At 43.2% G+C, this 26,357-nt stretch overlaps 1 protein-coding gene across 1 annotated transcript in view; it reads left to right on the top strand.

The window, feature by feature from the left end:
• The window catches only part of LOC109934543 (latent-transforming growth factor beta-binding protein 2-like), a 312,512-nt gene that overhangs the window by 199,848 nt on the left and 86,307 nt on the right, over positions 1 to 26,357 (top strand). The window contains exons 18-20 of the mRNA XM_048600033.1: positions 2,294 to 2,413; positions 19,444 to 19,566; positions 22,638 to 22,763. Of these exons, the coding sequence (XP_048455990.1) occupies positions 2,294 to 2,413; positions 19,444 to 19,566; positions 22,638 to 22,763 (369 nt within the window). The remainder of the gene's footprint in view (positions 1 to 2,293; positions 2,414 to 19,443; positions 19,567 to 22,637; positions 22,764 to 26,357) is intronic.

Genomic DNA, 26,357 nt, shown 5'->3' with positions numbered 1-26,357 from the left:
GTTTCTTTTTATTCTTTAAGTGCCTGATTCAAAATGATTGGCTAAATTCAAAACTTGTCTTGATAACAAAACAAAACTGCTGCTTGGCCTGCTGGCTGTACAGCCTTTTGATACAAATGTTTCAATTTGGGTGCTCTCTGTGTACCTGCAAATGCACAACCTGCTGCTGCTCACCAACATCCTTTTTACATCTGTAAGCATAGAAAAAAACACATCATCTTTTAAAGGGACCATGCGCTGCTTTTTTCCCCTAGCAGTTTACACACCAAATTCTAACTTCCTGCCTTCCAATCCACAAGTACTCTACCCAACTTTGCAACTTCTGTCTCATAATTTTATGCATCTCAGCCATGCCCTTCCCCAATCTCCTCTGCTTCAAGGGAAATAAGGTCAAGTGATCCAATTTCTTTTTGTATCTAAAACTCTTCAGCACAAGCAATATCCTGGTAAATCTCTTCTGCACCCTCTCCAGTGCAAGCACATCCTTCTTAAATTGTAGATTCCAGAACAGCATACAATACTCTAGCTATGGCCTTACCACTTTTTATACAGTTACAGCAAAACCTCCCTGTATACCACAGTATCCTTCATTGCTCATCCAGTTTTTATGCTTTAGATTCACTGGTTTCTGCCACGTTTTTCCCTTTGCATAATAGAATGTGGACAGTTTGAACATGCTCTTCCTTTCTCATTGTAATGACCATAACTATGTATCTCCACAAATCAAGTATTTGACAGTATAGGTGAGGCAGACATTGTTGTGTCCAGTTGACACATTCTTGCACGACTATTGGACTTTTTTTAATCATGTAGTGTTTTATCAACCGAAAATTGTGAGATTGAGCAGAATGAAATATACAGGCAATCAACATGTCACGAATGGGATCCGTTGTGAAATCCATTTGCAAGTTAATTTGTTAGCAAGTCAGAACACCATGCAGGATGATGTAAAGCAGCTATTCATAAATTTTTGTATGTTATGTCTTTTAAAAATTACACCCCTGTATGGGATCGCATTCATAAGTTGAATGTGCATAAACTAGGGACCCCCTGTATGTTTGACCAAACATAGCAGCTCAGAAACTTAGGCAGATGACACCAGGTAAAAGTTGAGCATATCAAAAGGTTGACTGAGCCAGCAATATTTGGACATTATGGAATAATGCCATTGCAATTTAGATGCCTTTGGTCATGGGCAAATAACCAAAATCTATACTTGTAAATGTTGTGCAATTTGAGAAGGCAATGGCCTCGTGGTATTCTCTCTGGACTCTTATTTCAGAAACTCAAGTAATGTCCTGGGGTCCCAAGTTTGAATCCCACCATGGCAGATGGTGAAATTTGAATTCAGTAAAAATCTAGAATTAAAGTCTGATGTTGACCGTGAGTCGATTGTGAGAAAACCCCATCTGGTTGATTAATGTCCCTTAGAGAAGGAAACTGCCATCCTTACCTGGTCTGGCCTACATGTGACTCCAGACATCTTTTACTCCTGACACTCTTGTATTATGGGAGGCATTAGTAGAGAGAGACAGAAACCAAGGTGGCCAAATCACATGTTTAATCACATCATCACAAACGCAATACTGCTTCCCCATTTTATCCACTTTGTTAAAAATAAACTGTTCAAAGGTGGACTGTCCATACACCTTCAAAAGTAAATAAATCTTTGGACATTTGGCAAATTAAAAATTAAGTCTTTCTTTACTTCAAATCAAGTCTGGGTTTACAAAATCTCCCTGATCCTTGTAGAATCAGACTGTGTATGGGGAGATGATGGCTTGGTGGTATTATTACTGAACTGTAAATCCAGACCACCAAATAACGCTCTGCTGACCTGGGTTTGAATCCTGCCACGGCAAATGGTGGAATTTGAGTTCAATAAAAATCTAGAATTAAGAGTCTAATGAAACCATTGTCCATTGTTTGGGAAGTTTACCAATGGGAAAGGAAACTGCCATCCTTACCTAGTTTGGCCTACATGTGACTCCAGACCCACAGCAATGTGATTGACTTTTAACTGCCTTCCAGGCAATTCGAGGTGAGCAATAAGTACTAGCCTCGCCAGCAACACCCACCTCCCATGAATGAATGAAAAAATAACTCATACTGGATACTTTTTTTTCTGTTCTAAGCTTTTATTGTGACACAATTTAAACGTTTTGTCAACAAAACCTCCCAGGGCAGTTCTTGAGCAGCTCATCAACAGATACGTAATTCAGTTACTTTGTCATGAAACTCCAGATGGTTTAAGATGGAAAACCCTGAGCTCATTTTTTGATTGACCCAACAGATATTGATGAATGCGATAGCCCAAGTACCTGTCCTACTGGAGAATGCATCAATACTCTCGGTTCCTTTGAATGTGTCAGCTGTTCAGCTGGATACAGAGGAATGAATGGAAGATGTGTAGGTAAGATTCCTAAAATAAATTGTGTGCCATTGGCACTTCTCAATAAGTAGTCACCAGTCTTACATCCACATCAAGAAAAGGCAGTGAAATTTATAGTTTTTATAGTTATCGTTATTTGAATTGTGCTTTCAAGATAGATTATTTATTATATTTATTATTTATTATTTATGTATTTATTCTATTACTCTGTAATAGATTTGAAGTATGTACCAAAACAAAGTCTATTCGCAGGATACCAGTAAGGAAAAAGAACAAAAGTTGACTTCTAATGTATTTAAAAGAGCTCAGATAAATTCTGTAATTTGAAATTTACAGCAAACAAGACCTTGAGCGATAAAATCTTTTTAAATTGGACTAAGCCTCCAATTTCATTTTCAAATAGGCAGAACTTACTTGTAACATTCCTTATCTGCCAATAATTCATTGTGCAGGTGGAGACTATTTGGACAAATGCTCCACATTAAGCATTTGGCTAAAGATTCAGCCAACAAACGGGTCAACAGAACAAGATTATTCCTTTATTAGGTAATTGCATGCATCAAGTAGATAGAACTTTGGTCACGATAATTATACAGCACTGTGAACCATCAAGTCGCCACACTATTCACGAGACCCTGTTTGGAAGGAAACCATCACCCCATTAATTGCGGTTTGGCAAACTTTTTAAAAATATTTTCCAATCAATCTGTTCAGAGATATTATTACATGCGCCTGGAGCAGATGGGACTTGAACTCAGGGCCTCCTGGATCGGAGGTAGAGATACTACCACCAAGTCATAAGAGCCTCCTTTCTGCTCATATTAATACCCTCGGTCTCACAGGGAACTTCCCCACAGATTTCACTGAGGAGTTCCTCAGCCCTTGTGATCAACATCCTTTCCACTCTGATCACTGGAACCTAAGGCTTAGCCTGATCCCAACCCCACTTACTGAAACTTCAAGCTTGTTTCATTGCACTGTTCTGAAAGCTGTGGGTCTGCTAGGACTGAGGAACATCTGATATGTAGGCGGCTCTTGAAGCTAGAACGACTTGCTTTATAGGGACAGAAGCCTCAACTGAGGCACATAAAATAGAAATATAATGGTCTCCAGGGAGAGTGAAAATGAATTTGACTCTAACATTCCTCCATGTTCAATGCAAACCATAGTTTCACTGGAAATGAAATATCCATGAGGAAGAAAATCCAATAATTGCAATTGATGCATTTGAATGTTGCATAGCAGGATTTTGCCTGTTCTTAGCTCAGCAGTGCCAGACGCTAGATTCAGATTTAAAAGGTTGCTGTCAAACAGTGTGCCAGATGTTTGGTACCTACTATTGACTGCTGCATATCCTTGATAATATCCTTCCTGATTTTGTTTTCTCATTGACATTAATATTATATGTGTTTCATCTTCGTCAATAAGGCTGTGTTCCTCACTCCTCCAGTTACCTATTCTTTTAGAAATTTCAAACAGATGTTGTTGATCGTACAGTCATATACTGGATCATATGCTGCAGGAGGTCAACAATTCAAACTAAAAAAACTGGGCGAGTGTAACAGATGTGCTACTGCAGTGTGTGTTCTCTTATTTCAGATTTACTTTGGGTGAGTTTTCAGCACTGTGAGATTAACAAAACAGGATATTTTTTTCTTGAACTAGCTCCATAATATTCCCTGAGAGCCATAATAAATTCTTTAGAAGCTGCACTTTTAAAAAAAAACTGACAATGAAACTGCTTTTCATAATTGCATGCCCATAAAATTAGTTTCTTTTTCGGAATGACAGGATATATAGTTTATTCTGCTAGATATAAAGTCACAAATTGCTTCTGAGTTTTTATTATCTGCTGCATGAGTTAATATTATTTATTTGAAGCTCATTTAAATGTGATCCTAAATCAGATGTTCTTTTTGAACAAACCAAAAAGCTTTTATATTGAATCATTCAAAATTATCAGCAGTGTATTTAATTTAGGTAGTACCTTGAAAATAAAGCAAGAACTACTGCATTGGCTATTATTCAGAAAGTTGCCTGACTGCAAGAAACCCTTTGCAGTGAATTGATTTAAAAATACTTTTAAAATGCGGCCTTCTTGGAGAACAAGGACAATCATCTCTAATCTAAAACTTTCCGAACAACCTGCTCTATAATTTATCTTTCACTTCTGGCAGTCTGGTATTATGGGAGGCATTAGTAAAGAGAGACAGAAACCAAGGTGGCTAAATCAGATATTTAATCACATCATCACAAACTCAGCACTGCTTCTCCATTTTATAAACTTTTCTTAAAATAAACTGTTTATAGGTGGACTATCCATATACCTTCAAAAGCAAACAAATCTTTGAGCACATGAACATTTGGCAAATTAAAAACTAACTCTTTCTTTCCTTCAAATCAAGTCTAGATTCACAACATCTTCCTGATCCTTGTACTGTTTTACGTGTAGAATCAGACTGTGTTTGGGGAGATGATGGCTTAGTGGTATTATTACTGAACTGTTAATCCAGACACCCAAATAACACTCTGCTGACCTGGGTTTGAATCCCACCATGGCAAATAGTGGAATTTGACTTCAATAAAAATCTGGAATTAAGAGTCTAATGAAGACCATGAAGCCATCGTCCATTGTTTGAGAAGTTCACTAATGTCCTTCAGGGAAGGAAATCTGCCATCCTTACCTAGCCTGGCCTACATATGACTCCTGACCTGCAGCAATGTGGTTGACTCTTAACTGCTTTCCAGGCAATTAGGGATGGGCAATAAATGCTGGCTAAGCTAGTGGTGGTCACATTCTGTGAATGAATAAAAAAAACTCTCTGAGTTGAGTTTATGGCTTACAAAAGACCTTGTTCTTTTTATAAGATCTCAGTATCTGCTTTTTTTTTAGCTTATTTTCATGTCTTTGTGGGTCGTAATCTCAGCAATTGTGCCAATGGCTTGTGTTTTCCACGTACATTCCTAGTTTCGTTATTTTTTCGTAATAGCTTTCATATTGTTGAAGTCTGCCTCCCCTTCTTCGTTCCTTTCAAGTTCCAACCTTTTGTTTTCCTTTTCACACAAGTTGATGTGCTGTTGTTGACTGACATATCCAGTTCTTGTTCTTTATGAGTTATCTGCATGCTCTGTTGTCAGATTAACTGTTTGAGAAGTAGGGATGAGATGCAGCTGAAGGGCCTGCAGTTCCAGCTGTAGATCCTCTGTAGTATCTTCCATGTCAGATTCCCTGGGAACTTCAGGACAGTTGCTATAACATTTGCCTATATCTTAGTTTCCTTCTCCCATTCACTCATTTAAGAATCACCTTTTTTAAGGCATTGAAATTCTGAAGGCTCCATTGGCAAAGAACTTTCAACAGCATTCGGAAGTCAGTGATTAACATTGTCCCTTTTAGCATCATGACTCTTCAACGTCTTTAAGATATTAGGACCGAGCATCTCATTGAATGTTGAGAGATTAAGGTTAGTGTTGTTCATTCTGGTGAATTAGCTGATCTGATCGGACCTTTCCCTCTGATGGATTTGAGGCCATTCTGACTTTTAGCTTCTCTTCACCACATAGCAGCCCAGGTATCTGAAACATTAGCTCCCTTTCTCTCAGTCCACAGAAGCTACCAAAACTGCTGAGGTCCTCCAGCATGCTCTGAGTTCCTTTCAGATTTCCAAGATCTGCAATATTTTTGCCTTCAACAGTCTTGCTGGTTTACTGGCTCTTTTTGGGTTTCCAGTAGTTCAACCTGCACTTTACGGGCTTCATTAATAGCTTGCTTCTCCATCATTGACTTTTCCTTTGATTTCCTGGCCAAGGCACACTAACCACAATTGCACAGAAGTAAACTTATTCCTTTTAAATACACATCCTGGTTATCAAGCTTTTTAGCACTCATCCAACATCCGTTCTGAGGAAGGATCACCGAACCTGAAATGTTAACTCTGATTTCTCTGCACAGATGCTGTGAGACCTGCTGAGCTTTTCCAGCAATTTCTGATTTTGTTTCAGCTTTTGTAGAGCTGCTTCATCAGTGACGATTAGGATTTGCACCTTGCCTGATTACATAAACAGGGCAACATTCCTTGCAAAATCTTATCATTGTAAATTGGAAGTGTCTTAGAGAAGCATCACATCAAGAAGGAGGGGAGGTGATGGCCGTAGTGGTATTTTCGCTGGACTGTTAATCCAGAGACATTGTAATGCTTTGGGGACCTGTGTTCGAATCCCGTCACAGCAGATGGTGGAACTTGAATTCAATAAAAAAAATCTGGAGTTGAGAATCTAATGATGACCATGAATCCCTTGCCAATTGATGGGGAAAAAACCCATCTGGTTCACTAATGCCCTTGAGGGAAGGAAACTGCCATCCTTACCTGGTCTGGTCTACATGTGACTCCAGACCAACAGCAATGTGGTTGACTCTTAACTGCCCTCCGGGCAATTAGGGACGGGCAATAAATGCTGCCTGGCCAGCGATGTCCCATGAATGAATTTTAAAAAAAGTGGTAGTATTGTTTGGCATTTCACCCGTAACGTGGTCTTTGATAGATATTGTCAACTCTCTTGATCTATATTAAACTGTGTTTCAGCAGAGGAATATCTTGGATCCAATAGACACTGCAATAACTTTTTGAGAAATCATTAGAGGAAACTTTTCATCTATTGTTTGGTTAATTCTGACTTGGTAATCTCTGCGTAGTCTTATAGTTTGGTTTGCCTTGGAAGTTATTCACTCATGGGATGTGGGCATCGCTGGTTGGGCCTTTTTTATTTCCCATCCATAGTTACCCTTGAGAAGGTGGTGGTGAGCTGCCTTCTTGAACCGCTACAGTCCATTTAATGCAGGTACACCGATAATGCTGTTAAGGGTGGAATCCCAGGAATTTGACACAGCAATGCTGAAGGAACAGCGATATATTTCCAGATGGTGGTCTTCCCATGTCTAGTTCATAGTGGTCATGTGTTTGGAAAGTGCTGTATAAGGAGCCTCGATGAATTTTTGCAGTGCATCTTATAGACAGGTATACACTGTTGCTACTGATCATTGATGGTGGAGGGAGTGAATGTACTGCCAACCAAAGTGTCTGATTTAAAAACCAAAAGAACTGCGGATGCTGTAAGTCAGGAACAAAAACAAAGTTGCTGGAAAAGCTCAGCAGGCCTGGCAGCATCTGTGGAGGAGAAAACAGAGTTAACGTTTCGGGTCCATTGACCCTTCCTCAGAACACAGGTGTCTTCCTCAGGTGTCTGATTTGTTTTGGGTGCTGTCAAATTTTGAGTATTTTTGGAGCTGCATTCATCTGGGCAAGTGAGGTGTATTTCATCGACTCGTGAAAATGATGACACAGTTCTATCAAACAACCCCCTTCATAGAAAGTGCAGTGTTCCACATACAAGAGAAGCTTTAAGAGTAGGATGAACAACTTGGTGTTCTAATATGTGCATACTGAGGAAATGTGGTACGTTCAGAGCATGTTCAAACTCCAGATATCTAAACATTCCTGTAAAAGAGATGCCCACATAAATTTCCAACATCAGAGGAATTGAATCCCAAATTCACAGAAGTTAAATTCTTCCCCAAGCCGAATCCCAAACAAGGATATTTCTTATTTCATTTGGTAATGGGATCTCAGGAAATCACTACTTTCAGCACGTCACTTGGGGGATACTGCTTCCAGAGATTACCTTTCAATCTGTCCGTCACTCAAGATGTTTTAGGACATTAGAGACAGAATTACGGAAGATATCCTGAAAGTGTTTGTCTTCCCGATGATATTGCTGTGATGTGCAAAACCAATGAAAAGCACGACTTAAATCTACACTCACTGAAGGCATCCTGAGGAATTTGTCATCAACAGCAAGGAGTGTCAGATGAATGTAGGTCAGAATGACTTTTTCGGCTGTACATATTCAAGTTATGGGCTATGTCCTGATACGGACAATGTTGTAGATCTAAGACACATGCCTACTTCCCAAGACAAAGAAGACCTGCAGAAATGTCTCCTTTTTTAAACTCCCTCTGGCCACGAATGCTAATTTTTTCAGCAAAGCATCTTCATTAAGAGAATTCTTAAGGAAAGACATCCTATATGTATCGCAGCAGGGTGGTCAACATATGTTGAGTCACTCAAACAAGCATTGTCAACACAAATCTGTTTCCTTCAGAAGGCCATCCTCAAAGGCATGGTTACCCACAGAGATATCTAAATGAAGCTAGATCCCATGAACTCCCAAAACCTAATGAAGCAACATTGAGAGAAACAGAAGCCAAGTCAAAGAACTCTACAATACTCCAATTGTGAACAAACCACACACAAAAATAAGCTTGGACATTGGAAAACCAAGGTGACAAACAACATGTCAACATTCCCAAATCCAACATGTCTGGGAGTCAAAGACTAACTACTGTGAAATACAAATCTCCCAAAGATTTCATCCTCACAATATCCTGAAGGACGGCCAAAACACCAGTGCTTTGTCTTGACTCTTAAACTCTTAATTGTTTCTATTCTCTCTCTTTCTGTGTAAGCAGTTTTGTAACTACCGTAACATATACATATTTTCACCCTGACTATGTGTTATTATCCAAGTGAGGCAACAAGTGAGTGATATTCTCGCTGGACTGTTAATCCAGAGACCCAGGTAATGTTTTGGGGACCCAGGTTCAAATCCTACCACGATAGATGGTAGAATTTGAATTCAATAAATATCTGGAATTGGGAGTCTAATGATGGCCATGAACCCTTTGTTGATTGTTGGAAAAACCCATCTGGTTCACTAATGTCATTTAGGGAAGGAAATTGTTTAAGGTACCTGGTCTGGCCCACAAGTGACTCCAGACCCACAGCAATGTGGTTGACTCTTAACTACGCCTTTGACAATTAGGGAAGGAAATAAATGCTGGTCCAGCCAGTGAATGAGTTAAAAAAATTATACTGGCGGAGAAAAGGTGGATGTTGTTCATGGGGTTCAGGAGCTGTGCTGCTTTAAATGCTAATAAGCCAAAGACTGAGATATAATCCATATGGCCCACTGCCAAGTTCAGCCCAGCATGGAACAGAGTAGCAGAAGGTGCATACTCAGAGTAGCAGGAGGTACTTACATAGTTGCTGCATTTTTTAATCTAAACTGTTAAGAAACTTGTTTGAGCTTTTCAATTATATTACCCAATTTGTGTTACCAACAAATACCAAGAAAACAGGACATCTATTATATGTTGGAGTGCACTTGGAAAGAGAGACTGTTACCAAAATTGTCACATCACATGTTTAATAACATCATTGCACGCTGTACATACTTAGAAAATAAGAATAAATTGCAGATAATAAGTGTGGTCAGGTTTTTGGCTTTTTCTGTTTCCACATCAAGGCCTCTTCGTGCTCTCTCTCTCTCTCACGCACGCACGCACACACGCACACACACACACACACAGACACACACACACACACACACACACACTCTTCTCCAATCTGGATCCCAGCTCAGGTCCCAGCTCATAATGAGGATGATCAATGGAATCAATTACTACAAATAAGAAGTGATGTAATGGGCTGGGCAGATGAAATTAAATGCAAGGCAGTGTACTTCAGTATTGCACACGGTAGAGAAAATAAGCAACATGAATAGTGCTGAAATAAATGAAAGTAAAATGTAAGAGACCTGGAATACTTCAGCTTTATCATTGATAAGTCCTAGTGTTGTAAATGGTCAATCAGCAAACCCAGTTCTGAGGTAGGGTCACCGGAACTGAAACGATAAATCTGTTGTTTTTTTCCTTCACAGATGCTGCCAGACCTGCTGAGCTTTTCCAGCAACTTTGTTTTTGTTCCAGTTTTATTATGAACATCACTTGGAAGACCAGCAAGCACTGTCCATCTCAAATAGCTCTGGTGAACCATTGCCTTGAGTTGCAGCAGTACATGTGTTGTGGCAGGGAGGGTTCCTTGATTCAGCAACAGTAAAGACACAATGATATAGTACCATGTCAGGATAGTATGTGATAAGGAGAGGAACTTACAGGTGGTGGTATTTGCATCCATTTGCTGTTCCTTTCTTCAAAACTGGTTGGGAGCAGAGGTTTGGAAGGAGCTCTTGCAACTTGTTGTGGTGCATCTTGTAGAAGGCACATACTGGCTGCCATTGTGCATCTGTAGTGGAGGATGTATAGGGGGTCCCCGACTTTACAAACATCTGACTTACAAATGCTTGTACCTACCAAACACGATCCCATACATGGTTTTAAAATTTAAAGCCCTGACAAACGAACATTTTGCTGTACTTCTGTCATCCTGAATTGTGCTCCGACTTGCAAACAAAATTGACTTGCAATCAGACTCCAGAACAGAACCCATTTGCAACCATGGGACTGCCTGTAGAGGGCAATTGCAGTGGAAGTGGTGCGCCACTTTGTCTTAGATGGGAATAAGCTTTAGGATAACATGATCTATCAACCGGGTTTCGTAAATGAATAATAAAGTTATTGATCTATTTTGAAAACAGGAATTATTCAGCCAATCTATAAAGATGATTAACGCAAAATTTGAAACGTGAAAATATAGATATTCACCTTCCTAAATAAACCCCAGCATGTACACATCATTTAATGAAAAAAAGTAAAACTACTTGCAGAATTAATTTTGGGGAAAAAAAACTTTCGCCAGTAGTTCTTGAATTTAAAACAAAGGATATCTGAAATATTTAGGATGGCTATCAGTCAGTGTGCTTGTTCTCATTATCATAGAATCCCTACAGTGTGGGAGCAGGCCCTTTAGCCCAACAAGTCCACAATGATCCTCAGAGCATCCCACCCAGACCCATCCCCCTGTAAACCCACCTAATCTACGCATCCCTGAACACTATGGGCAATTTAGAATGGCCAATCCACCTAGCCTGCACATTTTTGGACTGAGGGAGGAAACCGGAGCACCCGGAGGAAACCCACGCAGACACAGGGAGAATGTGCAAACTCCACACAGAAATATGCCCGAGGGTGGAATCAAATCTGGGTCCCTGGCGCTGTGAGACAGCGGTGCTAACCACTGAGCCACCATGCTGTCCTGGCGCAGATTGCTGGGTAAACACAGGCTTGCTTTTCACAATTATCCAAATTCCAAGGCTTTTCAGGACACAGTTGGCTCAGAATTTCGGCTGTTGTACTGTACCTCTTTCTCAGAGGCTGATCTCGGGACTTTCTCTTTTTCAGTAGGTTGTACCCAAGCTGCACTCCGGATAATATCCAAAATTACCATCCCCCTGACAGCCACAAACTCAGACTGATGACTTCCAGTAAATCTAATAGTTAACTGAAGACAAGCAACATGCAGTAAATCCAACAGCTATTAATCTTGACTATTTACTTAGTGTAAGCCACGTGACTTCCAAGAAATGTCTTTTAATAAAATATCCTTTAGTAACCCTAAAAAACAAACAGTTCAGGTACTTCCTAAACTTATATTCAAATTAACCAGTATCCGCAATCCTTTATAACAGATGCTAGGTATTTTCTTTGTCTTCAGTAATGGACTCCAACATCTGCAGTAATTTGCTTCTAGGTATTAGCTTCATCTCTCAGTTAAGAGACAGCACTTCCAACTGTGCAGCACTACCTCAGGCAATACGAAAGTGTCAAGATATAATCCTGTGCTCAAGTTCTGTAGTGTGACTTCAGCATACGAGTTTCTGATTGAGAGATGAGAACACTAGCATTCGAGCTGTGGCTGACACAGCAAATGCACAGTCTATTATAGAGAAGAGACATGACCTGATGCAAAAAATGAACAAGAGTATGGGATTGTTCAAAATTAACGTTAAATTATTTTTCATCTGTAGGTATTTAGTAACTGTAGTTCAGGATTTACATTTTGTGAGAGGCAGGGGACACTGTAAATAGTACTCCTAGGCAGTGTGCTGGTTTCCTTTCATTGTGACAGCTGCAAGCAAATTCCATCAGAATGGGAAAGGGCATGTAGGCCTTGAAATCTGCAATGATTCTGCAATGAGGGAAATAAATTAGTGAAGGAACTTGTTTGAGTATAGTTTGGGACTGCAAGATCAGTCCACTGCAGTCTAGATTTACAGTGGTAAAATGCGGTGATGCAGCTGGGAGTTAGTTCTGCCCACAGTTTGAGTGACTCCATAAAAGGAAAATGACTGAGAGGAGTGCTATGCCATTAATGCACAGATACATTGGCAATGCAGAAACTGAAGAATGGTCAACATGTGCATGGGCAATGCAGAATGTTTTCACCCACCTGGCATTATGACAGCATAAAAGAATTGGATAAAGCTTCGAGATAAAATGGAGTCCAGTTGAATGCAAGAAAGGCAATAGCTGGCATTTCACATTTTAGCTGCAGAAATGAGGAGAAGTAATATTAGCAGGAGAGGTGGAGCCATACACATCAGATGAGGAAGGGGGAGAGAGAGAAGGCAGCACAATCTTTCATGCCACACTCACTGATGTCCAATTTGCAAGATCCGGCGTATATTCAATTCCAGTCAGATAGGGACTTTCACGTGAAAAGAACAGTAGGATTGGCCAACAATTACTGGATTCTTCCACATGCAAGATATTGTCAGTTTCATACATGTCATCATCAAGGCACCTATTGGCCACCCAGAGACATTCAACAACAGGAACTTCCATTCCCTCAACATTTAACTAATTGCAATTAAGGAAGGTAATGTCTTAGAATGGGACATCCTACTCATTGGTGGAAGAGGAGGAAAAGGAAAATTCTGAATACAGAGGTGCCCCAGCTGTGGAGCAGGCCTTGAGAGTTTCATCAAAATATATCAATGTTGAGGGGTCATTTCATTCAGGCGCATTTTTTTTGTCTCCTATCGCTGCTCGGTTCCTTCAATAAAACAATAGCCACATCCATGATGTGTTTAAATTGGCACTTGTATAGTCCCTAATCCATTCCTTCTCCTGTAACTGCTAAATTCGTGCCAGACCCGCCCTCCAGCCAAATACCAGGCCGCCGGCATCAAAATTAGAGTTCTGACTCTGGATGGGAAAGTCAAGCCATGTAGCTTTTCCCCAGTCCCATACTTGCTCTTTTCCTCATCTCTTCAATCTCATCTGTTGCCTCAAATCATCTCCATCCAACTCCTCACTAACACGGCCATGCTAATAGTTTTCTGACCGCGGGTACTATCATCATCCATTCAAAACTGTTGCCATTACAGGTAAATTACCTTCTGGTTTGGAAAATATAAAATGCTGGTCCCTAGGTGCAGTTTCCAGGGACACTGCTTTCTTGATCTATATTAATAACTACGATTTGGAAAGTAAAAGAAAAACTACACCTTTTTATTTGTTCTTTGAATGTGTGCAATGAATGTAAGACACTAGAGGTGATGGACAAGTAGTATTATCACTAGATTAACTTAATCCAGAAACCTAGGTAATGTCCTAGGGACACAGGTTCAAGTCCCACCACAGCAGATGGTGGAATTTGAGTTCAATAAAAATCTGGAATGAAGAGTCTGTATGGATGACCGTGAATCCATTGACAATTGTCAGGAAAAACCCATCTGGTTCACTAATGTTCTTTAGGGAAGGAAACTGCCATCCTTACCTGGCCTGGCCTACATGTGACTCCAGGCCCACAACAATGCAGTTGACCCTTAACTGCCCTCTGGGCAATTAGGGATGGGTAATAAATGCTGCCTAGCCAGCGATGCCCTCATCACATGAGTGAATTTTAAAAATGACCACATTTTTGGATATTTTTTGTTGTCCTAGACTATGAGGGCACTTTTTTTTAAAACCACTGCATGTAACGTTTTACAGGCTGCTTTGATTTTTTCTCCACAAGCTCTACCATCAGCTCTACATTGAGAATTAGAATTAGCTTTATTGTCACATGCATTCAAGTACAGGAGGACAGTGAAAAGTTTACAATGGCAACCCCACATGGTGCCATTCTCAGGTACAAAGTATGTAGGTACAGAACTTCGACACAAAATGAGAAATGAAGGAAAAATAAAGGAAAAGGTTACATTACATTTATTCATAGTATAATGATAAAAGGAGAAATAAATTTAAGAAGGTAAGCAATACATATTCTCCATAAAGGGCCTACAGTAGATCAGCGCAGGGGGCTTCTACACATGGTCTGACTGGGCTCGCAAACTGCTGACCACCCGCACCGGTCCACAGTCCAACACCGTCCACTGCCCTGCTGGCCATCCCCACACCACTCAAGCGTCCAGTCCACTGGCCGTCCCTGCTCCGCTCAAGCGTCCAGTCCACTGGCAGTCCCTGCTCCACTCAAGCGTCCAGTCCACTGGCCAACCCCGCTCCGCTCAAGCGTCCAGTCCACTGGCCGTCCCCACTCCACTCAAGTGCCCAGTCCACTGGCCGTCCCCACACCACTCAAGCGTCTAGTCCACTAGCCGTCCCCACTCCGCTCAAGTGTCCAGTCTGCTGGCCGTCCCTGCTCCGCTCAAGCATCTAGTCCACTGGTCATCCCCACTCCGCTCAAGCGTCCAGTCCACTGGCCGTCACTGCTCCGCTCAAGCGTCCAGTCCACTGCCTGTCCCTGCTCCGCTCAAGCGTCCAGTCCACTGGCCTTCCCCGCTCCGCTCAAGCGTCCAGTCCACTGGCTGTCCCCACTCCGCTCAAACGTCCAGTCCACTGGCCATCCCTGCTCCGCTCAAGCGTCCAGTCCACTGGCCATCCCCACTCCGCTCAAGCGTCTAGTCCACTGGCCTTCCCCACTCCGCTCAAGCGTCCAGACCACTGGCCATCTGCATTCCAGTTAGGCGTCCAGTCCACTGGCTGTTCCTACTCTGCTTGGGCCTCCAGCCCGCTCTACACCAGGGGAAGTTGAGGGAGAAGTTGACCATTTCAGAGATTCCCTAGTCAAAGTTGTCATCATCAGAACATATGCGAAGGAGATGCAGGAAATGAGAGAATGGGATGGAGTCTTTACAGGAAGCAGGTTATGAGGATGTATAGTCCAGGTAGCTGTGGGAGTCAGTGGGTTTGTAATGGATATTAGTGGCCAGTCTATCCCCAGAAATGGAAACAGAAATGTTGAGGAAGGGAAAGGAGGATTTAGAGATAGTGAGGACAGGGTGGAAATTGAAAGTGAATTTGATAAGCTTTTGCAATTCAGGACGAGAGAGGGAAGCAGCTCTAATGATATCATTGATATATCGGAGAAAGAGTTGTGGGTGGGGGCCGGAATAGGACTGGACCAAGGAATGTTCCACATACCCAACAAAGAGACAGGCAGGACTGGGTATCCATGGCCACCTTTCTGACCTGAAGAAAATGAGAGGAGTTAAAGAGTTCTGCTCTTCTCTCCAACGGGATTTCCTTTCCAATCCTTTCTCTTGCCCACCGACATTAATTTCACTGTCACTCCTGGTGTTCAACCAAGTATTTGCTAAAACTCATTTCCACAGCCATATCACATTCCTCAGTGACTGCCTCTGGCTCAGACTCACCCCACGTGGATTCCAACTCAAGTTTCATCCTTCACGTTTTGAATCCTCCCAGGATCACAGATATCTCCGTGATGTTTAACGTTCCACAGACAGCTGCTCGCGCTACATCCTGGGAACCACACTCAGTGCCATGCAGCATCATATGCACACTCTCAACATTTCTCTTCTGCAACTTTGCATCATACTGGCTCAGGGCTGCACCACTCCACAGTTCCACTTCATCCTCCAGCTCATTCATCGTGCTAATAAGAAACTTTTTTTCCTTTTAGGCATCAAAACCCACAAGTCAGAGATACCCATGGCCCTCCAGAACCTTCCTCCCGTCCCCTTCCCTTAGACTCCATCCCCTCCCCAACCCCACCTCTTGTTGGGTATTCACCATCCCTCCCAACCTTCTGCTTTCCGATGCTGAACGTTCTGTTCTCAGCAAGGCCTCAGCTTTATCCCTCTGCGCCCCCACACTAACAAATTTTGGGCATGACATGTTGTTGAACTCTTCTTCTGCTGTCTTTGCCTCCATGCTCATTTCTTTGGACAAGAGTCCTCTCCCTGTCCCACAGACCCCTTCGCCTAGAATCAATACTCTCCCTCCACCTGGACCCCTCCCTCTGGCCCTGAATTTCTCTTACTCCCTCACCAAATCTAACCTATCTCCCTCTGAACTGACTGTACTCTGTGCACTTAGATCTAACCCTGGCTTTGTTATTAAGCCTGCCAATAAGGGTGGTGCTGTTGTAGTCTGGCGTACTGACCTCTACATTGCAGAGGCTGAGTACCAGCTCTCAGATACCTGCTCCTATCGCGCCCCCCCCCGGACCATGACCCCACCACGACACATCAGGCCATTGTATCTACTACAGTAACTGATCTCATTTCATCTGATGACCTCCACCCCCAACTGCTTCCAAGCTGATAGTTCCCCAGCCCTGCACAGCTCGCTTCTACCTCCTTCCAAAAACCCACAAACAGGACTATCTGGACAGGCCTATTGTTTCTGCCTGCTCCTGCCCCACAGAACTCACCTCTTATTACCTTGACTCAGTCTTCTCTCCCTGGCCCAATCCCTGCCCACGTAAATCCATGATTCCTCTGACACCTCACGCCGGTTTCAAAACTTCCAGTTTGCAGGCTCCAGCCGCCTCCTCTTTACCATGGATGTGCAATCCCTTTACACATCCATTCCCCACCAGGAGGGTCTCAGGGCTCTCCTCTTCTTCCTGGAGCAAAGACCTGAACCATTCCCACCCACCACCACCACCACCCTCCTCTGCTTGGCCGAGCTCGTCCTCACCCTCAACAACTTCTCTTTTAACTCCTCTCATTTTCTTCAGGTCAGAGGGGTGGCCATGGGTACCCACTCGGGCCCCAGCTATGCTTGTCTCTTTGTGGGTTACGTGGAACATTTCTTGTTCCAATTCTATTCCGTCCCCCACTCTTTCTCCGATATATCAATGATATCATAACATATTATATCATTTTGCTGCTTCCCTCTCTCATTTGGAATTGCAAAAATTCATCAATTTCACTTCCAATTTCCACACTGCCCTCACTTTCACCTGGTCCATCTCTGACTCCTCCCTTCCCTTCCTTGATATGTCTGTCTCCATTTCTGGGGACAGACTGGCCACTAATATCATCTGTAAGTCCACTGACTCCCACAGCTACCTGGACTATACATCCTCACACCCTGCTTCCTGTAAAGACTCGATCTATTCTTCCAGTTCCTCCGTCTCCGTCGCACACGTTCAAATGAGACCACCTTCGACAAGGGAGCCTCCGAAATGTCCACCTTCTTCCTCAACCAAGGACTCCCCAGCTCTGTTGTCGATGGGCCCTTAACTGGATTCGACGCATCTCCCGCACTTCCGTCCTCACCCTTTCTCTTCCCTCCTGCAACAGCGATAGGGTTCACCCTATCCTTACCTACCATCCCACCAGCATCCACATCCAAAAGATCATCAGCCATCATTTCTGCCACCTCCAGTGAGATAACACCACCAGACACATATTCCCCTTCCCTCCCTTGTCTAGCTTCCACAGGGACTGTCCCTTCCAGGACACCCTTGTCCACACTTCCTTCACTCGCACCATCCCCACAGCCTCACACCTTCCCCTGCAACCACCGAAGATGTAATACCTGTCCATTTACCTCCTCTCTCCCCAGTATCCAAGGGCCCAAACATACCTTCCAGGTGAAGCAACACTTCACCTGCACTTCACAGAATCTAGTCTACTGCATTCGCTGCTCACAATGTGGTCTCCTCTACACTGGAGAAACCAAGTGTAGACTGTGTGACCACTTCACAGAACATCTACGTTCTGCCCACAAAAAAGACCCTGAGCTTCCTGTTGCCTGCCACTTTAACACACCACACCACCCTGCTCCCTGGCCAACATCTCTGTCTCTGGCTTGCTGCAGTGTTCCAGTGAAGCTCACTGCAAGCTGGAAGAACAACACCTCATTTTGGGGACCCTGCAGCCCTCCAGACTCAAAATCGAGTTCAATAGTTTTAGGCCCTGAACTCCCCATGTCCCAGCCCCCTGCCCCACACACCAGGTCTTGTTATCACATAGCCTGCCATTACTCACTACCTTTGTTAGTCGCTAACTGTCCCCATTGACAGCTATTCACCCTCCTAGCCCGATCATTATCATCCCCTTTGTCTGTCCAACTGTTCTTCTTTCTCTTTGGGCTCTCTCCACGTATTGTTTACTCTTTACACTCTCCCTCACCCTATCTTGTGCACATAAACTGACATTTTCCCAGTTAATATTAGTCCTGAGGAAGGGTCACTGGACCCGAAACGTTGACTCTGATTTCTCTTCACAGATGCTGCCAAACCTGCTGAGTTTTTCCAGCAATTTCTGTTTTTGTTCTGATTTACAGCATCTGCTGTTCTTTCGATTTTATTGGGTCAGATTGGGATGGCTGGTCGCTGTGAGTTGGACTGAAGGGTCTGTTTCTGTGCTGCAGATCTGTACGGCTCTACAACATACATAAAAAACAAGCCACTTGGATTGGAAACTGGAAAAATTATGACATTCATAAAATTTTATCCCAACATGATTCAGAACCTCATAAATAAAGAGCAAAATAGTGATGAGAAGGTGGGAGATAATGCCAAATAAATTGTCATTTGAGTGATTAAAACAAAACTGAATTGGAACTTGTGTCATGAGAAGTGTTGCCTTATATTCTTGCTGTTGCCATACAATGGAAAGTGCTACACAAAGCCTGTTATTTACTTGTTGGATGAATGACTTCAGTCCTTGAGTACGTCCAAGAGGCACTGTTGCCAATTGGGACCAATGCAAGCATTCTTGATAGTGTGTGCTTCACGGAACTGTTAGAACAAAGGAAACTTTTTCTTCTCTTCTTAATAAGTGTTGCCTTCAGAGACTTGCGCTCTACATTATTTCAGTGTTACTCCTGTCAGCTTTGTGAGTTATCAATTGTCACAACTATTTACTGTGAAAAAATGCTTGTGCATTTTGGTTGTTTTGTTCTGTAATTGGATCCTTCTGCAATCATTAAAACAAAAACAAATTTGAAACTTAACAGCTCTAACATTAGGATCTTTTTATGCCTGTTTCAGATGAGAATGAATGCTTAACGTTTGACATTTGTGCCAATGGAAATTGTATAAATGTGGATGGATCCTACCAATGCAGTTGTAACCAAGGGTTTGAACCAGTTAATAACCTGAAGAGCTGCAGAGGTATTTGAACTTTTTAAAATAATTGCAATGTAATTTAGACCTGTTAGAAGGTCTTATGAGGAAAGGCTGAGGGTCTTGAGGCTGTTTTCATTAGAGAGAAGAAGGTTAAGAGGTGACTTGATAGAGACATACAAGATCATCAGAGGATTAGATCGGGTGGACAGTGGGAGCCTTTTTCCTCGGATGGTGATGGCTAGCACGAGGGGACATAGCTTTAAATTGAGGGGTGATAGGTATAGGACGGATGTCAGAGGTAGGTTCTTTACTCAGAGACTAGTAAGGGCGTGGAATGCCCTGCCTGCAAAAATAGTAGACTCGCCCACTTTAAGGGCATTTAAATGGTCATTGGATAAACATATGGATGATAATGGAATAGTTTAGGTTAGATGGGCTTCAGATTGGTTTCACAGGTCGGCGCAACATCGAGGGCCGAAAGGCCTGTACTGAGCTGTAATGTTCTATGTTCTATGTTCTATGTTAACTCAGAAAGAATGTATGCATGTCCCTTGCACTAAGACAGACTCAGTTACTTGTTTTACCCAACCCATTGTTGACTCTGGCTTTTGCTTAACTTACGCTATTTAAAATTTCCAGGCATGGAGTATTTAAAAACACTGTGCTCAATCTGATGCATTTAGACCCTTGCTTTTCCTGATACATATGAATGATCTGGAACTTGGTCTGGAACAGGGGACAATTACAAAGTTTGCAGATGACATGAAACCTGGAAGAATTGTAAACTGTTAGGAGATGTGCGCAAAACTCTGAAAGGACATAAGGAAGTTGGTGGAGTGGGTGAATGGATGGCAAATGAGGTTCAATGCAATAAGTGTGAAGTGATGCGTTTTGGAAGGAAGAACATTGAAAGGCAATATAAAATAAACATATAATTCTAAAAGGGGTGCAGGAGCAGAGGGATTTGGGTGGATATGTACACAGATATGCACCAGCTGGAAGAGTGGTGGATGCAGATCCAACTGAAGAATTCAGGAGAATGATTATTCGGGTAGAAATGGGGGAGAAAGCAGGCTGGCAGCAGGTAATGATGATCATTTGGGGAGCTGGTGTGGACATAGTAGGCTGAACGACCTCTTCTATGCCTCGACACTTCTGTGTTTCTTGATGAGCTGCTGGGAGACTGCAGGCTTTTACTACAGCACTACTAACCAGCCCCCACCCCGCATCCCCTCCAACACACACACACATACACACGCACACACACACATACACGCACACACGCACATACACACGCACACACACACATACGCGCGCACACACACACACGCACGCACGCGCACACACACACACATACACGCACACACGCACACACACACGCACACACACACACACACACACACACACACCTCTCCACAAACACACCTGCCATTGATAGAATATTGGCCATGATAGGATTAAGCCTTTGTGGCCACTCATTGACCACTGAAGGACCTCAGGTGACTTCCAGGTAAGGAGGCTTTCCCCACATCTGACACTATCTTGGTTGAGTCAGGAGGTTGATGAGCACTGCACCCTCGTATTCCCCTCCCAACATAGCCAGCCCCTACCACCCACTCCATTTCCTAGCTGACTCCAAGACACGGAAGAGTGTGGGGATGAATTAAGTAATCACAGAAATTAAGTAATAAGTGTCCTTATTTATACATTCCAAAACACTGTTTCCATTCTTTTTGCCATTCCCAGTACATGCATTTTAGGGGAATTATGCATTTGAGTTCCTGAACCTCTCTACTCATATTCCATGTAGTATTTTCCATTAAGCATCTATTCCTAGGCCTATAGCTACAAAATTCTTCCAGAATATATTTAGCATTTTCAAGAAAGACTAAACACAAAAGCAATACATAGATGATTTGGAGTTGGGGACTAAGTGTGGTGTGTCAAAATTTGCAGATGACGCTAAGGTGAGTGGTAGAGCAAAGTGCGCAGAAGATACTGAAAGTCTGCAAAGGGATATAGATAGTCTAAGTGAGTGGGCAAAGGTCTGGCAGATGGAGTACAATGTTGATAAGTGTGAGGTCATCCATTTTGGTAGGAATAACAGCAAAATAGACTATGTTTTAAATGGTAAAAAATTACAGCACGCTGCTGTGCAGAGGGACTTGGGTGTCCTTGTGCATGAATCGCTAAAAGTAGGATTGCAGGTGCAGCAGGTAATTGAAAAGGCAAATGGAATTTTGTCTGCCATTGCTAGAGGGATGGAGTTTAAAAACAGGGAGGCTATGTTGCAGCTGTATAGGGTCCTGGTGAGGCCACACCTGGAGTATTGTGTGCAGCTTTGGTCTCCTTACTTGAGAAGTGATATACTAGCACTGGAGGGGGTGCAGAGGAGATTCACTCGGTTGATTCCAGAGTTGAGAGGGTTGGATTATGAGGAGAGACTGAGTAGGCTGGGATTATACTCATTGGAATTCAGAAGAATGAGGGGAGATCTTATAGAAACATATAAGATTATGAAGGGAATAGATAAGGTAGAGGCAGGGAGGTTGTTTCCGCTAGCAGGGGAAACTAGGACTAGAGGGCATAACCTCAAAATAAAGGGAAGCAGAAGTAGGACTGAGGTCAGGAGGAACTTCTTCACCCAAAGGGTTGTGAATCTGTGGAATTCCCTGCCCAGTGAAGCAGTTGAAGCTACCTTGCTGAATATTTTTAAGGCAAGACTAGATAAATTTTTGAACAATAAAGGAATTAAGGGTTACGGTGAGTGGGTGGGTAAGTGGAGCTGAGTCTCAAAAAGATCAGCCATGATCTTATTAAATGGCGGGGCAGGCTCGAGGGGCCAGATGGCCTACTCCTGCTCCTAGTTATTATGTTCTTATGTTCTTATGCTCTAATTCATTAATTGGCTGAAAAAAACCTGTGCATAAAGGAAACTTAACTCAGATTGTAATATTTCTGAAGAAGGGTCCTGACCTGAAACATCAGCTTTCCTGCTCCTCTGATGCTGCCTGGCCTGCTGTGTTCATCCAGCTCCACACTGTGTTATCTCTGAGTCCAGCATCGGCAGTTCTTACTATCTCTCTTAACTGAGCTTGTTGTGTTTTGTATTATAGACATCGACGAATGTGTATCCTTTGATGTTTGTCTCAATGGACTTTGCACAAACACTGAGGGTTCTTATGAATGTTCATCCTGCAGTCTTGGATATAAACTATCAGAAGACAGACACAGATGTGAAGGTAGGCATGATGGACGTGTGTGTTGGTGTTGTGTGCTGCAAAGCAAATTGCCTCTAGTCCTTGAAACATGAAGAATGGGCCAAACAACAAATCATAAACTGCTACTGCCATCCACACAGTGAACCACCAGCAAACTGAGCAAGGTGTTAGTGAGCAAATAGCTGAACTGCTATGAGACCCTTCCAACTCCTTTTAGCATAGTCATTTGCAATTAATGTATCAATGGTAGGATCTGACGTGACATCAAGCTGAGATAACAAGGTGTGGAGCTGGAGGAACACAGCAGGCCAGGCAGCATCAGAGGAGCAGGAAAGCTGACGTTTCAGGTCAGGAAATTTCTGAAGAAGGGCCCCAACCTGAAACGTCAGCTTTCCTGCTCCTCTGATGCTGCCTGGCCTGCTGTGTTCCTCCAGCTCCATCCCTTGTTATCTCAGACTCCAGCATCGGCAGTTCTTACTATCTCTGAGTGACATCAAGCTGGATTTGTTTGGTTGTAATGAGAAATCTCAATCGGAGCTCATTGCACTTAGATGTGTTGCTTCGGCCTGTATTGTAATGGAAGCAACAAACTTCAGATGCTGTGCCACGGCTGGATCTGTTGTACGTTTATGGAGTTGGCTACTATTTCCAGACAAAGAAGAATGGGCTCCAGGTTCTGCGCAAAGCCATGTGTCAGTTTGCAGCCGGATTCCTCCATTCTCCTTGACAGTAACAACAGCTTTCCGCCTGCCTGTGCAACAAGTATTTCAGTGTGCATACCCTGCAGCCTCCTGATTGTTGCTCATATAGACAGTCAACCAGTTGGCCAGTTAAGCAGTCAATTAGCCAGTCAACAAATTCTGTAAAGTAACAGTAACATGTGTAAGCATGGAAGCCATTGTCTGAGATATCATGAGTATGCTGTTAGCTATGAATTGACTCATGATAATTAATAATCTGCTTCAACAAGAACCCTAGTTTTATGATATGCCTGAGTCTCAGATGGTATGGTTGTATACGGAGTTGGCTATTATAATAACCCATTGCACAATGTCTGCATTGTTCAATCTGTTTCCACGTGGGCCAGCAGATTCTCAACACACCGAACCATAACACATTCTGTATGGACTTGAACGCTATAAGACCATAAAAGATAGGAGCTGAATTAGGCCATACAGCCCATGAAGTCTGCTCTGCCATTCGATCATAGCTGATATATTTCTCAACGCCATTCTCCCTGTAATGCCATTGATCCTGTTCCCAAGCAAGTCAGGCATCATGCTGCCAGAGTTACGTTTTTGCCCGCACGGAAACTCAAACAAAAATGGATGTCATAAAAATCCAACCAAAGTTATACAGACATGACAGTGCCCTATCACCAGTGCCACTAAAGTGCTTTCTAAAGGTCTTTTTATTTTCTTTCCTCTGACTGCATCTTAGTGTAGTCCCAGGTTCCACAGCTGGGGTGTTGGGGGCCTACTCAGCGGTGGAGCCCCCCAATGCTGGATCATTGGCTGAGCAACCACAGAGCTGCTTCTATCCGGATGGCACTGGCAAGCTGAGGAGCTTCTTACAAGAGGCAAATGGACCTTCCTCAGCTTGAAGAGAGTCAGGGGAAGGGGGGAAGGAAGAATGGAGATGGATAGCCTGGCCATTTCTAGATTGTCAGGAGAGGAAACTTCTGTGGGCCCTGGATTTGGCTTGTCCTTCAGCTGGGTACCTCCCGGCTTGGCCCTCTCTCCTTGTGAGAGGGAACAGACCACCAGAGTACATGCCAGTTTCCTGGTCACCCTGTCCTCCTGGAGCTTACAGCATGGGCGATGGAGTACAGGAATCTGCATCTCTCCAGTAGTTCCTGGGGGTGCTGGGCCTGTTATCCATGGCAATAGTGAACCTGTCCATGGAGGCAGACAGTCCCATGCTTGAGGCAACTGTTCTCCCAAAACATAGCCGCACCTCTTGCCGGGGAGGCAGTGGTGTAGTGATATTATCGCTAGACCATTAGTCCAGAAACTCAGATGATGGTCTGGGGACCTGGGTTCGAATCCCACCACAACAAATGGTGGAGTTTGAATTCAATTAAAAAAATTGTAAAAGAAAACCATGAAATTGTCTGGGGAAAACCCATCCAGCTCACTGATGTCTTCCAAGAAGGAAATCTGCCATCTCCACCCGGTCTGACCTACATGTGACTCCAGACCCATAGTAATGTGGTTGACTCTCAACTGCCCTCTGGGCAAAGAATAGCTAGTGACATCCACATCCTATGAATGATTAAAAAAAAGCTTCTGGACAATAAGGGCCATTACATTGCACATCTCTGTCTGCTGTTTCTGCTTGTCCCTGTGCATGTGGTTGAAGACTCTGATGGCTGACACCACACGGGCCTTTCCTGCCTGAATTAATAAGAAAGCCAGGCCAGAAATCCCCTACTTTTCTTCAAACAGTGTCTTTTCCATCCCTTGTGAAGGCCAACAGGTCCTTGATTCCATATCTTCGCCAAAAAGTCAGCATCTCCAACAAAGCAACATTTTCTAGTGACTATACGAAAGGATCAAGCCTATTAAAAACTTCTAAAACAAAATATAATTACATTTTAAGATCTTCTGCAGCAAATTAACATACAAAGGGAACAAAATGCAAAACCTTGTGCAAATGAATGAAATTAAAACTCAAACTGTGTGTTAGCATTCATAATTACAGGGGTTGTTGAATTTCAACCTTTTAGGAAATGGTCACAGGACCTGTCTCAGTACTCTTGACACCACTGCTGACCCAGTGTATAGCACTGAAATTGATTGCATGATCTTGCAGTGGCTTAGTGGTAATGTCACAGGTCTTGTAATCCAGAGCCCCAGGTTAATATTCCAGGGACATGGGGATGTGACATCAGTAAGAAGAAAATCTGGAATTAAACAGCTCTCAATTGCGGTTAAAAACTCATCTGAGTCTCTGATACCCTTTGGGGAAGCCTACTTGCCCTCCTTACCTGGTCTAGCCTACAGGTGACCCCAGACACTTAACTCTTGACTTATAACTGCCCTCTGGGCAATTTGGGGTGTGCAATTAATCCTGCCATACCCAGCGACACCCACATCCCAGCTATCATCAGAATTTTCAGAATCAATCCTCTTTAGTGCAGGGTAGTGGCGGGGTTGTATGAAAACACTGGTCAAAAACCCAGTGGTTGGAGGGACAGTTGTCATCCAGGGCTGGCCATTATTATTCAGCAATCAAATCCAATTCCAGGTGGCATTTGGGAGTATGACCCCCACCTCTTCCCCCCCCCCCCCCCCCCACAGCTACCAACATACCCTGGCAGGTGCCAAATGGGCTCCACCATAGGTCTTTCCCTGAGGATGAACCAAACGGATAGAGACACTTTGTGGGAAAGCTGCCCCACGCCACACCCCCAACCCTCAATGCCTCTGGAGGTTTACTGAGGCTTCACAGGCAAAAGAATCATAGAATCACAGAGTACAGAAGTGGCCCTTCGGTCTGTCAAGCCTGGACCAGCAAAAGCAAATACAACCCCCACTAGTCCCACTTGCCTGCTCTAGGCCATAGCTTTGAATGTTATGACATTTCAAGTCCTCATCCAGGAGGTTTTTAAAG

This window comes from Rhincodon typus, chromosome 8 (genome assembly GCF_021869965.1).
Source record: "Rhincodon typus isolate 14 chromosome 8, sRhiTyp1.1, whole genome shotgun sequence".
NCBI classification, from domain to species: domain Eukaryota; kingdom Metazoa; phylum Chordata; class Chondrichthyes; order Orectolobiformes; family Rhincodontidae; genus Rhincodon; species Rhincodon typus.
This window is presented reverse-complemented; position numbering and strand designations above follow the sequence as displayed.